The sequence below is a fragment of the Carlito syrichta genome, unplaced genomic scaffold (genome assembly GCF_000164805.1).
Source record: "Carlito syrichta isolate Samal-C Ts95f unplaced genomic scaffold, Tarsius_syrichta-2.0.1 Scaffold315377, whole genome shotgun sequence".
Classification (NCBI taxonomy): domain Eukaryota; kingdom Metazoa; phylum Chordata; class Mammalia; order Primates; family Tarsiidae; genus Carlito; species Carlito syrichta.
Genome location: NW_007259473.1, coordinates 272,318 through 288,032, shown reverse-complemented (window position 1 = coordinate 288,032; position 15,715 = coordinate 272,318). Strand labels below are relative to the sequence as shown.

General features: G+C 39.1%; 1 protein-coding gene across 1 annotated transcript in view; it reads left to right on the top strand.

Annotated features, from left to right (window-relative positions):
- LOC103275246 (triple functional domain protein-like) overlaps positions 1-15,715 on the top strand; it is a 103,708-nt gene that overhangs the window by 33,674 nt on the left and 54,319 nt on the right. The window contains exon 8 of the mRNA XM_008072662.1: positions 9,829-10,059. Coding sequence (XP_008070853.1) covers positions 9,829-10,059 — 231 coding nt within the window. The remainder of the gene's footprint in view (positions 1-9,828; positions 10,060-15,715) is intronic.

Here is a 15,715-nt window from a genome sequence, read left to right as displayed (position 1 = left end):
GGAGCAGGGCCACCTCTTTTGATTCTTCCATCCCTCACTGCCTCACTTACTCATTTTCTCCATGCCAGGAGGGGAGGAGTTAGGAAGATGGGAAGGGAAGGACTATTTTTGCTTTTTAAGTGATTTATTTTTCTTTTCCCAAATCAGTGTTTTTCAAACTTAAGTGTCCTGGTTAAAAATGCAGCAATCCTCTCCCAAGGAATTGTGAAATCTCTGTTATCAGTGGGTTTCCCTAGTACTCCAGTGACTGATGCAGACCACACGGTGAGAAACACTCCTCCTGATGTGTTTCTGAAGAATGGGGTCTGCTGAGGGGGCATCCATCCACAGAGACTGAGCCCCTGCTTTGTGCTAGGCATTGAGCTGGATGCAAGGTCATTTTGTGGTCGGAATATTTATAATCAGGGCTTGCTCCTTATTTTTTCCTCCTTTTCCTGGCCTCCCTCCTCCCCTCCTACCTTGTTCCCTTCCTTCTCTCTTTTCTCTCTCTTCCTTTTTTCGACAATTCTTTTCTTTAAACAGTGTTTACAGTTTCTAGTCTCTGATGATGTCAGTTTGCTGTGGGAAACATTCCCAGCATTTCTTTTCAAGCACTGCTTTACTGTGTTTTGATGAGACCTGTCCATGTTGCTCCTTTTTGAGTTTTAGCAACGGGAACGTACTTGTGCCACATAAACAGTTGCCTTGATTGGCTTGTCAGGTCTGGACTAATATTGTCTGCTACAGTTGATCACAGGAGAGTGAAGCAATGTAAACATCTGAGAGCAGCTGTAGTCATTTTTAACATTTTCAGTAAGCTAACTCAGCTGCTAGTTTCTCAAAAAACTAAATTTATAAAAATAACTTTCATTTTATGCCCGTGTCTCCTGGTGGGCCTGAATGCCAAGTTTTTTAATTACAAGGTGTGACTATATCATAAGTGTCCACACATCCGCTGAAGGGTCTCACTGCTACAGTGTGGAATAAGAGCAAGGTGAGGTGCCATGTCACCTTGGCCTGCCCTGATTGTGTATGACTTCAGGGTTTCGTTTCTGCATCAGTTTCTCAGTTTAACATATACACTGATCTAGTGTGCACGTCAACAGGGCCTCACGGGAATGTCTGATTTGCTGCCTGTGAAGCTGGTTGAGCTCCTTTTAAAAGGCACTGTGTACATGGGTGAGGGCATGGTCAGTGTTATCCGAATAAGAAAAGCACTCAATAAAATGAGTCACCTGGATAGTAAATGTCCTCAAGCCATCTCACTAGGATGTGTGTGGAAGGTCAGCTCCCTTGCCACAGAGTCACTTACCATGCAGTTGTTTAAAACCTTGTAAAGATAGCAGCTTTGCTATAGAGACAAGAGTGCCATAGTCAGCATCTGCTGCAGGGTCAGAGCCAACAGCACATGTGACAGTTGTCTTCTCCTTACCCCAACTCAGCTGGAGGCCTTGCAAGGGTTTGAAATATAGGAGCAGCAAAGTAGAGCCCAAGCGCAGCCAGAACACACGTATCAGGCACATATATCTGACTCACATCTTACTGGGCCCATCTAGCTGTTTTCTCTTTGGGGTTTATTTTGGTTTTTCCTTGTTGATAATCTCAGGTGGAGGTGTCAGAGAGTCAAACAAGGTTAGACTGATGTAGTTTTAAAATTGAATAGCTGGAAGAAAAAAAATAGAAATTAGCTTTTGAATGTCCATCCTCTAAGAACTTTGCTTAGAGAAGGAACCCGCCTTCCTTCTGCTCAGTGGCCTCCCTAGAGCATGGGAAATGGTCTATTTGCAGCCAATACATGACTCTCCAGGAAGTCAGTTTCCTGTGTTATTGGGAGGCGCTTCTTTATGCAGCCATCTGAGGACAGGTTTCACCTCTAAGAGACAAAGGGCTCAGCTCTTTGGCTGAGGAATTTCAACTATTGCTGCAAAATAAGCTGAGTACTTACCTTCTGACCCCTTTCTTCTCTTTTCTGCTTTATCATGCCCTGATATGAGAATAATTTCATAGGAGTTGAAGAAAAGAGTGAAATCACTCCCGGCCTTCCTGTGGAGGTTTGTGCTCTGTGGGCAATGGCAAGCCACATCTGCAGAAAAATGAAAACCAACAGTGTTGACTTTGAGTCACTGCAAATAGTGCAATTCACTTCATGAAAGTGTTGAAGGACCACTGTTTCTTTATGATAGACTAAGTGTATTTTTGTGTATTTTGCCTATTTTATATATACACAAACACACACCATTTCCTAGTACTTTTAGTTCTAAAACACTACATTTAGAACTAATTGACATATCTGTAGGTCATAGTTTTTTGATCTTTGGGTGGTTGTTACTTTTGCAGTGTTAAAGCAGTAATATCTAGGGACTATTCTCTTTTCTTAGATTGGAGCAACATTCATACTTTGGTGCAAGAATATTCTAGCTAGCGATTCTTAGCTCTAATCTGATGTTATGGGAAATGTAGAGATCCCAGTACCAGAAATAAGAATTGGCAAGTCTCTGAAGTTTTACAGAACTGTTTTTGTTTTGTTTTTTTTTTTACAGTGGCATGCAGACATCCAAGTTACATATCTTATGTGCAGTTTTGATTAAACGTAAATATTTCAGAATTAGGCCATTGTTCTAGAATTTTAACAGTTAAGTTTCCTCTTAAATATTAGGAACAAACATACTTTTGATATGGTAAAATTTTAAATTTATCTTTAATTACTTTTTGTGCTTTAGTCAGTACTTGCATTTTTCTTAGTATCATTTAGATTTTGGAGCATATTACAGTAAGTTCCCTACATACAAACTTTCAAGTTACAAATTGTAACAATGCACATCTGCTTTTTATATGTATTATTTTTCTCCACCAGGTGTCAATATATCCTGTTAAATATATACAGTACTATATAGCTGATTGTGTTAGTTGGGTATCTAGGCTAACTTTGTTGAACTTAAAACAAATTGGACTTAAAAATGCTCTCTCAGGATGGAACACGTTTATATGTTGGGGACTTCCAGTAGTTCATATTTTATAAAATACTAATTTTTGTAAGACATAACTTTTGTCCTTCAGGTCCCATGGCCCTGTATTCCAAGATAAACAAAGAATAGACTGGAAAATGAGCAGATTTGATCTGTTAAAAAATCATAGGAAAGTCTTACTATTTGATAATGAAGGTTTATTTCCTTTTTGTAGCTGTAGTCTCTTTGTAAAACAGGGTTTCAGTGCCTGGAGGCTAAAAACCAGGTCTTAAAATGTAGATCTGAAATAAATTCACTTCCCTGGTTCTGTAGTTAAAAGCATGAAAAAATATATCACATAGCATAAACTTATGTTAACTTGTTTTATGATTTAAATTATATATAATTTTTTGTCTGCTATATACTTTACAATCTCTTATTAATTTTTCTGGTTTTTCTGTACTGTTTAAAATCATTATGTCTATATACTAGAACAGCAGTCTTACAATTGCAGTATATTTTTTCACATATTACTGTACTTACAAAGACATTTTGTTAAAAGCTACTGATATATACATGATGGAGGACACCCCCACAGTAAAATGAGGGCAGGCTCCTTGTAGTACAGGTTTCCCCCACTAGGCAAGTGTTCTAAAAATCCATCGGCATCACTCTACCAGCTAGCATTGTTATGAAAAGCTGCATTTGAATTTTTTTTGGACATTCTTTCAATGTGTTTACTCCTTTCATAATGGGTGGTTTATGAGCATACCTGCCTACACTGTGCTGAGTATTCAGCAGTTTTTGACCAAAAATGGCATGACCCTATGCTGTACCCTCCCTATTCACCCAGTCTTGCCCTGAGCAACATTTTTTTGTTTGTTTCCCCTGATGAAAAAAGTCCTCAAAGGGAAAAATTTTGCAGACGTGGAATAGGTAAAACAAAAAATGGCAGAAGTACTAAAAGGCATCAAAATTTTGACGAATTCCAAAACTGTTTTGAGTAGCAGAAAAAGCATCTTGATAGCTGTATTGCTTCAGATGGAGAGTATTCTGAAGGTGACTGAAGTTTAGACATGTAATAATAAATACACAATTTTTATGAGTAAATTCTGGTTCTTTTGGACCCCCAGACACACACACACACACACACACACACACACACACACACACACACACACATACACACACACACACACACACACACACACCATGCTTAAATACTTTTTAGTTGCCATATCTACAGAAGCTATACTTAAATAAAATAGAATTCTTTTTGGAAAGGTTAATTAGAGAAATGCTGTATATGAAAATGTGCTTGGTGTTCCACGCTGTCTGGTTTTAATGGATACACAAAGTGTTTTCTTGCCTGGGGTCTTCACTGCCACTGCTGCTGCCATTGCCACTATTGATATAATACCAGTTATGCGTTAATTCCTGCATGTGAATTCCCAGAAGGTAGAGCTTTGCTTAATGACTTGTCTTATATTAAGGTATTTGTGTGTTCCTTTACTCAGTAGACATTTCCCACCACCCATTCACTACCATGAGCGAAATCCAATCATGATGTCTGCAATCAAGACCTGTCAAAGGTTGCAAAGGCACTCAAGGAAAGATTCATTGAAATATTGTTCCTCAGAGTATTCCATTCTCAGTAAAAGAACATTAATGGTGTCACATGGATGCCTTTTGGAAACTTGGTAAAGGCTGGGGACCCATCTTGTCATTTTGCATAGGTGGTTTCAGATCTAAAACAATGGCCTAAAATATAGATTGGCTTTCTGCCTGCGTAAAAGAAATCCAGAGGTCAGCATTCCAGCACTGGTGTGGTAACTCTGTTAGTGAGAGGATGTCTGGATTCTTCTGTCTTTCTGTGTTGCCTTTTTTAGCAGGTAGGTTGCTCTTTTTAAGATTGCCTGAGGCTGGGCTCGGTGGCTCAACCTATAATCCCAGCACTTTGGGAGGCCAAGGCAAGTGGATTGCCTGTGCCCACGGGTTCAAGACCAGCCTGGGCAACTTGGTGAGACCTTGTCTCTACAAAAAAATTAAAAAATTAATTGATTAATTTTATTAGTTCTGGCTACTTAGAAGACTGAGGTGGAAGGATCGCTGGAGCCCATTAAGTCGATGCTGGGGTGGCTGTGAGTGTGCCATTGTACTCCAGCCTATGCGACAGAGTGAGATTCCAACTCAAAAAAAAAAAAAACAGATTGCCTGAGAGTCATTAATAGCTGTTGAAATGCCAACCATTTCATTCAAGTTCTTGGCAGCAAGGAGGAGGAAAGGACACAGGGGAATGAGCATACCTGCTAACTTAGACCTTGAATAGCTTTCCTGGAATTCCTGTTCAATCTACTTTACTTCTGTATGTTGGCCACTCATATATATCTACAAGACTGGGAAATGCAGCTTTACAACTGAAATATTGCTGTTTCTGACTGAAGGGGTATAACTGTCAGGAAAAACGAGTGGACTATGGAGAAGCAGCTGTTAGTTTCTGATGCTTTGAGGAAGTATTTTTAAGGAATTCTTTGTAGGGTCCACACAATGTGAAATGCATGACTTGAGCAGTGGTTCTCAATTCTAAGGGATGCAGTACTCTCATTGTATATCACAAATTTTATAATGCCTGCTTTATGATCCTGAAATAAAATGTGTAGATCATATATTCTGCTTTCACCTATGATTTATATATGCTACAATGTAATTTAGAGATGAGGGAAAATTGATGTATGATAAAATTTGTTTCAGTCTATAAATGCATAAGTACATCTACACTAGGAAGAAAAAAATTAAGATATTCAGATGCTGGTCATATATATAAACCATTGTAAATATAGCAACTACAAATGTAGTCTAGTCATGTGGTAGCATGGTGACGCAAATTCTGAGAATGGTTTTATTGTGGTGAAAGATATTTTAAAAGGATAAGTAGATCTTGTAAAGTTTTAAAGAAAACCAAGTACTGTCTTTCCTTGATTAACATGATTATTGCGTTCCTGGAAAAGATCTGTGATATTAAAACTAGGCAAAGAAAACTATGTTGTGTTTACGTGTTAAATACAGCCTAGCTCAGATGATCCAAGTTTTGCTGTAATGATATATTTAGATGAGTTTTAAACTATGAAGCCTTCATAAGGAATAATCAGCACTTTCAACAAACGTCTCAAATTCAGGTATTAAAAAATAAACTTGTTATTCTGGCACAACTGCAGTTAGAAGAGCATTAAAGGAAGAGATCAGAAAATCCTTTAGGGTCAATTGCCACCAGTTTTCAGTTGTAGAGACTGTTGGGTCAGCCTGTCCCATTCACCCATTCCCTGCGTGCACTCTCTGTTCTGAGGGCTTCCTCTACACTGTGTTTGTGTCTGTTGAAAAGGCCCCTATTTCTCCTCCTCTAACTGGAAACCCAAGGAGATTTTCAGATGTTCAAGTATCTGAGCAGCAGGATCGTGGTGAGGAGACCTTATTTAAGACACCTGGTTCCTTATGTGCCTCATGCCTTTGTGTTGTCTGATCAGGTCATTTTAAAATCACATCTGGCATAATTACTCATAAATCTTAAGAATCACTTACAAATATGAAAAATATGTAATACTTTTCTTTCCACATTCCACTTTCATCTTTTCTTATTTCTTTGATTAACCTGAATGCTTTCATTTAATTGTAGCTTGAGGATTAACTACCATAATATAGCATTGAAATCTCTTCTTTTTTTAAATTCCAATTTTAAAATTTTTTATTTTATTGTATTTTAAAGATGGGTACAATTCAGGATTATATAGGTACACAACTGGACATCATACAGATAAAGTTTGGGCCTCCCTTAGGTCCCTACTTTGTGTGGTTTGAGATCAGGTACCCTTATTGATGTTGCCCCTCCCCCCCCCCAGCTCCAGTAGTATCCCACTACTGCCTATCTCTTTCTTATAGTATTGTGGTAAATGTTTAGGGTCCACTTAAGAGTGAGAACCTGTGGTCCTCTGTTCTTTGTTTCTGTGATAGATCACTGAGTATTATAGACTCTAAATCCATCCAAGTTGCTGCAAAGTCCATATGTTTGTCCTTCTTTATGGCTATGTAATAGTCCATTGTGTATATACACTTTTTAAAATTCCAGTCCTGTTTCTATAGGCAGCTTGGTTGGTTCCATGTTTTTGCTGTTGTGCATAGTGCTGCAGTAAACATGCATGTGCAGGTATCTTTTTTGTAGAATGATTTGAGTTCCTCTGGGTATATTCCCAGTAGCGGGATTCTTGGAAGGTCATATGGAAGGTCAATTTCTAGTTCTTTTAGAAATCGCCACACTGTTTTCCATAGAGGTTGAACTAGTTTGCATTCCAGCAGTGTAGAAGCATTCCCTTTTCTCCGCATCCTCACCAGCAACTGTTGTTTGTTTTATTAATTATGGCCATTCATCCTGGGGCTAGGTGGTATCTCAGTGTGGTTTTCGATTTGCATTTCTCTGATGATTAGTGAGGCTGAGCACCTTTTCATGTATCTGTTGGCTGTTCGTATATCTTCTTTTGAGAGGTGTCTACTCATGTCTTTTGCCCACTTTTTAATGGAGCTGTTTGTTTTTATACTTCTGAAATGTTTGAATTCCTTATAGGTTCTTGATGTTAGGCCTTTGCCAGATATACACTTGACAAATATTTTTTCCCATTCTGTGACCTGTCTCCTCACTCTCTTGATGGTTTCTTTTATTTTGCAAAAGCTTTTCAGTTTAATGAGGTTCCACTTGTCTGTCTTATCTCTTATGGTATAGGCATCTGGGGTTTTGATCAGGAATTGGTTGCCTACTCCAATTTCTGTAAGGGTGTCTCCTGCATTTTCTAAGATTCTTATAGTTTGAGATTTTATGTTTAGGTCTTTGATCCATTTAGAGTTGGCTTTTGTGTATGATGATAGGCAAGGGTCCTGTCTCAATGTTCTGCATATGATCAGCCAGTTTTTCCAGCACCATTTACTGAATAGGTTCTCCTCTCCCCAGTGGTTGTTGTTGGAGGTTTTGTCAAAGATGAGTTGGTTGAGAAATTGAGGTTTTGCTTCTGGAATCTTTATCCTGTTCCATTGGTCCATATGCCTGTTCTTATACCAATACCAGGCTGTTGTGATTACTGTAGCCTTATAGTAAAGTTTGAAGTCTGGAAGTGTGATACTTCCTGCTTTGTTTTTTGTTTTTTTGGTTGGTTTTTGTTGTTGTTGTTTTTGCTAAGGATTGTTCTGGCTGTTTGAGGTCATTTATGTTTCCATATGAATTTCTGTATTGTCATTTCCAGTTCTGAGGAGAATGATGTTGGTAATTTAATGGGTATTGCATTATATCTGTAGATGGCCTTTGGTAGGATGGGCATCTTAACAATGTTGGTTCTTCCTATCCATGAACTTGGAATATTTTTGCATTTGTTTGTGTTGTCTTGGATTTCTTTGAGCAATGTTTTGTAGTTTTCATTGTAAAGGTCTTTCACTTCTCTGGTTAGGAAGATGCTGTGGTATTTCTTTTCTGTGTGTATGTGGCTATTGTGAATGGGATTGTGCTTTTTATTTGGTTCTCTGCCTGTTTGTTGTTGGTTTATAAAAATGCGACTGTCTTTTACACATTTATTTTGTATCCCAAGACGTTGCCAAAGTCCTTTATCAGTGCAAGGTGATTTTTGACAGATTCTCTTGGATTTTTGAGGTATAGGATCATATCGTCAGCAAAGAGGGATAATTTATCTTCTTCTTTTCCTATTTGGATACCTCTGATTTTCTTCTTTTGTCTAATTGCTCTAACTAGGACTTCCAACACAATGTTGAACAAGAAGGGCGAGAGTGGGCAGTCTCGTCTTGTTCTGGTTTTCAGGGGAAATGCTTCCAGTTTCTGTCCATTTAGCAACATGCTGTCTGTGGGTTTATCGTAGATGGTGCTTAATATTTTGAAGTATGCTTCGTCTATGCTTAGCTGTTTGAGGGTTTTTATCAAGAAGGGATGCTGAATTTTATTAAAAACTTTCTTCTGCATCTAATGATATAATCATGGGGTCCTTGTTTTTATATCTGTCGTTGTATTTAATTATATTTATGGTTTTGTGGATGTTGAACCAGCTCTGCATCCCAGGGATGAAGCCTACTTGGTCCAGGTGGATGATTTTTGAGATGTGTTGTTGGTTCCAATTTGCTAGAATCTTGTTGATAATTTTTGCTTCTATGTTCATAAGGGATATTGGCTGGTAGTTCTCTTTTTTTTGTTGAATCTTTACCCGGTTTGGGTATTAGTGTGGAAATCTCTTCTTTAAAATGATGGCATTTTAATTAAAATTACTTTTTAAAGTTAATGTATCAAATATAATGACATTTAAAATTTTCTTTTTGTGAAGTAAAATTGCTGATCCAGCTAAGCTGGAAAGTTAAAGTACATATTCTTTGCCTAGTGCTAGAGGATTGATCTTTTTAAGTGAGGTTTTAAGATTCATGCTTCTTAGCAGTGTTGTTTTAGTCCAACATATTGCAAGAGAAAATTATTACTTTCAAATTTTTATTAGCAGGTATCTCAGCAATACAGTTTTTGTTAGCTGATTTATGTCATGTAAGGCAAATATTATGTTTATTCATTTATAATATGATATATTACAGTGTTTTATGATAATAAATGTCCTTTTATTTAGCTCATTGTTTTATAGTATTTGGTTTTGTGATGTCATTGAATAACTGATCAATTGCTTTAACTCTTATTTTATTCTAGATAAAATATGGCTTTGAGTAAAACTATGGTGGGATTGTGTGTGAATGTGTGAGTATGTATGTATGTGCACATGTGTGTGCCCATGTGTGCACACACAGACATCCTAGGAGAACATCTGCAGTGCAGCCCAGGCGAAGCCTCACATCTTGAAGAATCGCTTATTTATTTTGTGGGCAGGTGAGCCAAGATGGTAAGTCGCTCCTTGACAAGCTCCAGCGGCCCTTGACTCCGGGCAGCTCTGATTCCCTGACGGCCTCTGCCAACTACTCCAAGGCTGTGCACCACGTTCTGGATGTCATCCACGAGGTGCTGCACCACCAGCGGCAGCTTGAGAACATCTGGCAGCACCGCAAGGTCCGGCTCCACCAGAGGCTGCAGCTGTGTGTTTTCCAGCAGGACGTTCAGCAGGTTGGTTTCACAGCACACTCTTCTGCATGGGGAATTATAATTAGTTATCGCGTAATGAAAAGTAGACTTTTCTGACAACTCATTTCTAAGCAGTTGATATCTTCTTTGTTTTAGTTATTGTTATAAAAATAAGAGTAAGTCTTATACCGTCTGTTTACTTCCTTATTGTAGAATAAGAGTTTTCAGGCTTAAAGCTGTAGCAGTATATAAAATATGATACAGTGGTAATGATAAATAAGATAATAGTCATATCCTTGCCCCAAAATAGAGGGAAAGACAAGGAAATGAACTAGGTGTCACCTCTGGGTATGAGGAATTCTGGGTTTGCAGGGAAGCCCATGACCTCCAGGAAGTTGGCCTAGTGCCACAGTGACAGACCTGCAGGAGAACCACTGTCTTCTCCCTGGGCAGCCAAGAGCCCGCGTGCGTTGTTCAGGCATGTAGGACCTCAGGTTTCCATCTCCTTGAATGTTATCTGAAGGTGAGTGAGTTTTCTGCTGAATGGGCTGGGATTTGGGAGAATTGTCTTGTGTTCTGATGAACTCGAGATTCCCTGTATGTCATTGACCATCATTCTTCACACAGTGTGGGTGGTGAGTTCAAAATATTTTTAATGGTCCTGTAATTTTTAGTTTTCACATGCTGTGCTTTGATTCCAATTTTAGTTTTTGAGTTCTCTAAAGGTAACGTATACAAAGTGCCTTAACAGTGATCATTTTGCTATAATTCATGCTACTTAGCAGTGTTGTTTTAGTCCAAGAAGATAATTGCCAGCGAAAGATCATAGTGCACAGAAGAGGGTGGGACCTGCAGCAAGGAGTAAGTGAGAAAACAGACATCAGAAGATTGAAATTAAGGATACTTGGTGTTTAATTGTCCAGAAACTTTCACAAACCATGAAAGGTTAACAATTTAGATATAATTGCTGAAGGATTCCCATCCCTGTACCTTGGATCAATTATAATCCCATGCCTAGGGACTGACGCACTTTCTAAAAAGCGGACTTATTGCCCCACCTGAGGGACCAGCGGCAGGGGCACGCCTGTCCTTCTTCCCCCAGTTCCCACTGGATTGTTTAGGAGAGGGGAAGCATAAGGAAAGGATGCCTTGGGAATTGACTGAGGGGTCTGGCCACCCAATTTGGCACCAAGTACTTTATAAGCTTGAATTTGAAAACAGCAAACATTATGTAGAAAGGTAAATGAAATCAGTTCTTGAAGCTGGCTTTTATTTATTTATTTTTTTAAGAACAAGAAGTTAGGTGGATGTTAACCAGATAAAGTGTTTTGTAATACAAATAACACATACATGGTCCTATTAGCATTTCATAGAAAATAGATATTGCTCATTAAGGGAACCATTTTTGTTGATTAATGATCTAGAATAGTTTGGACTTGTTATGAGAACAGGAAATTGCTATGTAGACTTGATTTGTAAAGCAAAGAGCAGAGTTGATAAGATTAATCAAAGCAAGCAACTTTGACAATAGAATATCAAAACAAAAAAAAGGTAGTGTTTTACAAAGATCTTATCAGCAGAAAATAAATTTGTAAAGACAAAAATATTCTGAATCCACAAGAACATAATAAGCCAATTAGATATACTATAAATGGTTTATGTTTGGTTGTTTTGGATGATGAGAAAGCATTTGTAAATATTATTGAGAAAAAAGAGCAACTTGCTGAACAATAAATATGGAATGGTTATAGTTTTATGAAAACAACCCTCCAAAAGAGTATACACCTATCTGTTGAAAAATACTTGAAAAAACAACAGTGGAACAGAACTGGAGAGGGAACAGTGTGGGGAGTATGATTAGTAAAATATGGTTAACTTTGGCTTAGTGGTTTTTGGGGGTTTTTTTTCCTCATAAGAAGCAGAGATCATAACTTCTGAATAGAAGGTGTTTTGGTGGTAGTTGGGGCATGGTATTAAGAGAGGTGGGAGATGCTGCTTTTGAATAGTACTAACCCAGTGTCTAAATTAAAGCCTGGCTGGGCTGGAGTGGGAATACCTGCTAAGGACTTCCCCAGATACACATGTTGGCTGCCTGCACCATGGTTAACTTAAAAATAAAATTAAAACTCTGTTACATTTCCTGATGGTGAAATAATACATACCTCTCCATTGCCTTATGTTTATTATTAAATGAGTAGTGAAGGTTTGGTTGAATGAATGAATGAAGAACTGTGTTACTGCTAAGCGGTGTTTTCTAGTTTTGAGTGTGCTTTAGTTTTCTCTAAGAAGATGAATTGCCAGAAATGTGTTTTTGATGTACTTGTTCAGGTAAGTAATACTTGTGGAAGTGGTCCCAAGAGGTTGCCATCAGACTTGTTTCTCTACCTCACCCTCTCAGATGTCTTAGTCTCCTTGTTTGTTGAGATTTAGTTTCTCCATCATGTCAGGAGAGTGAATGGCTCCATATATCCACCTTTCTGCAGCAGGCTGACTCTCATGAAAGAAGCCCCTCAGGCAGAGAGATCTTCTTCTACAAAAGCCCCCATGTTCCCCAGCAGTCCTCTGTGTGTGAACATCATCCCCATGGAATTCTTTCTGGAAGGACTCCCTCCAAGTTGATGTTGGACCATTAACTAATATTCTTTAAAAATGTTGAAGCACATCTAGTCCACTTTTCTTATCCACACTTCATTCATTTTTTAAAAATATTTTAATTGAATGTGTGATGCTCCAAGGGATCCAGAGGTAAATATGTTGAACAACTCCAAGTTCCTTTCTCAAGGAATTTGTGATCTGGTAAGAGTAGATTTTTATTTTCTTAAGATGTGGGGTACAATTCAGATATTTTTTTTAAAGCAGATAGTTGAGTAATCATTTGACCATGGCATGCTCAGATGTAGCACTTCTGTCTTTGGTTGTTGTCAGGTGTAATTTGCTAAGATGTAGATTTGAATCCTGCCTGACAAGGTACTGGGGTGGGGAGTTATAAATGCAACTAGCCACCTCTTCTGTACTATCTGCCTCTAAATGCATATGCATATGCCTTTAGAGGTCGCATATCTATGCTTTAGTGATTTGTACAAATTTGGGCGTTTCTGGGAATTTTGTTTGTGTTCTTCTCAAATATCAAGGGCCTCGTATGCAACAAAAAATGAAAAGTATCACAATAGAGGTGCAAGTAGCCGTTGTCATACTGAGGATACCAGAAAGGTCTTTGTGGAAGAGGTGGAGTTCAGACTGCTCTTTGAAGGTCAGTAAGTTGAGGAGCAGGTAGTGGGAACTGCAGCCAGAGTAGGACAGAAGAGGGCAAGGCCTGTCCAGGGAGTAGCAGATGCCCAGTGGATGGAATGGAGGGGTGTGGAGGGTTGAGGTGGGGCTGGTGCTGGCAAAGGAACATGGGGCCCGTCATGGAAAATGTGGCCCCCACAATGAAAGTTTGACACTTGTTTCTGTATGCATTGAGCCACCACTGAAGGGACGCAGGCTCACCTGCACTGAATGCCAGCACATGGGGCCAGGCCACATGTAATATCTGAAGGGCACCAAACTCCTCTTGTGTTGTGGATACTCACTGTCTTGTATACATCTTCCCTCTTTTCATGCTCACAGCCTGCCTAGTGAGGATTAGCGCTTTCCGCTTTTCACCATTTTGGGCACAAACTCTGAAGGGCCTCCTAGGCTGTACATTTTGACTTGATGCTGTAGGCAGGGGGAGGTAGATGGAATGAATGGATTGAAGAAACGAGCCTAAAGGCCAGGATGCATATGCAAGTTTTGGGTGAGTCTTAGAGAGCAGGAATGTGAACCATCCACTGGTGTCATTTACTCTTGTTTCTCAAGTGCCTGGAATAGCTGATGTTCAGTATTTGATGAATGAATGAGTAGATGAAGAAATTTAAGGAATTCCTCAGATCTGCTAATTAAAGATTGTTTGGGGTTAAAAGTTTTTTCATTTATTCTGAAATGGTGGAGGATTGGTCTTATATCAGGGAGATCTTCCTGAAGGAATGGAACTTTTGATAGATGTTAGCAAATTAGGAGTGTCTGGGGGAGGAAGGAAGGGATAACATCAGTGCATAGGAATTTTGGAAGTGTGGTGAGATCGCTAGTAAAGATTTTGGTCATTTGAATGCAAAGCTGAGAGTCTTTAATGTTGAATTCTAGGTTTCAGGTCTATAGAGAAGCCATTTCTCACTGATTTACCTTGGGTCCCAGACTGGTCCTCTAGTCTGCAGGAGCCATTTCTGTGCGAAGCTTGACCCAGGAATTCTAGGTTAACACCACCCACACGAGCCCTAGCTTTAAGTGAAGTTTGAGTTCTTGAACTCCCTTGTCCTTTGTTCATTAATTTAAGGCAGGAGGGAGTTTTTCTCATCCCACTCATTAGAATCATTATGTAGCCCGAGTTATTTAACGTTGTGTTCTGTTTACGTTCCCACACTCGTAGTTTTGATTGTGCGTCATGATAAGAATGGCTATGGGAGTGCCATCTTTTCTAAGAGTTCTCAGAATTGAGGAGTACTGGATGGGGACATGGGTGCAGATAGAGGCCGGCTGCTAATCTCCCTGGTAGAGTTGGAGCCAGCTCTCAGTTACTTTCTGTAGTGAGCACAGAAGAAAATGGACTGGAATCTCGTAATCTTAGCAACCACAGCTCATAAGGAGCTACAGAGTTAATTGGTGGGAGGACAGAGTGGGAAAAGGGACATTTCCCTCCCACATCCCCAAAGGGGATATAATACAAGAATGCAGGATGTGTGAGTTGGCACATGAACCAGTATGACAGGACACAGGGAACCCATAGGACTAGGGTAAATCAGAAGTGAGCAGGGAGCAGAGGCCAGCAGGCCTTTAGAAAAGGCCACAGGCTCAGGAGCCAGGATGGTCAGAGCCATGATGATCAGGAGTGGGCAGAGCCAAGAGCCCAGGGAGCTTGGGCCTCTTTTGACTGAGTGGTAGCCACAGTGCCAGGGTCCCTAGGATATCAATACCTGTGGGTATTAAATAGACAGGAAAGAGTACATACATGCATGCATATGTGCATGTGTGTAATACATGTAACATATATGTGTATTTGTATGTATTTATAAATATGTCTATAGTTCAATGTCTAGATTTAAGCTCTGCATAATAACTTTAGATTCCTAGGTAACATCTGGATAGATGAAGATTTGGGGAGGGGACAACTTTGGACTATTTTATATTTATTTCCAAACTAAGAATGGAAAAGATAATCTTGAAATGTTGAGAAAATTACTTGCTGAAAGGGTTAACCAGTGGTGATAATGATGGTTTAGTTTGGGGTTTGCTGGGAATATCCAAGATGAGATGATTTATATAAATAATAACCCTCCATTCCTCATTGAGCTTTTTTGTTTTTGTTAAGAGATTTCATTTGACCATTACCTTATTAGACTCTGGTGTGGCCATGTGTTCTTTGAGCTATGGCCGTCACTATATTTCCTGGCTTTGGCCTCCTCCCCTATCTTGGGAAAGTGACTCCTCTCTCTCTCTCTCTCATTTACTTTTTAAATAAACTGTATTTTCTCATCTTAAAAAAAAGCAATTTCATGTGTTTATATAATTAAAACTAGGGTAATATTAGGAGAACTAGTAATTTGCATTTGTGTTAGAAGTAAAGTAGATAGGTAGGTGGATGAGTAGGTGGGTGGGTAGGTAGTGGGGTGGACGCTTGGGT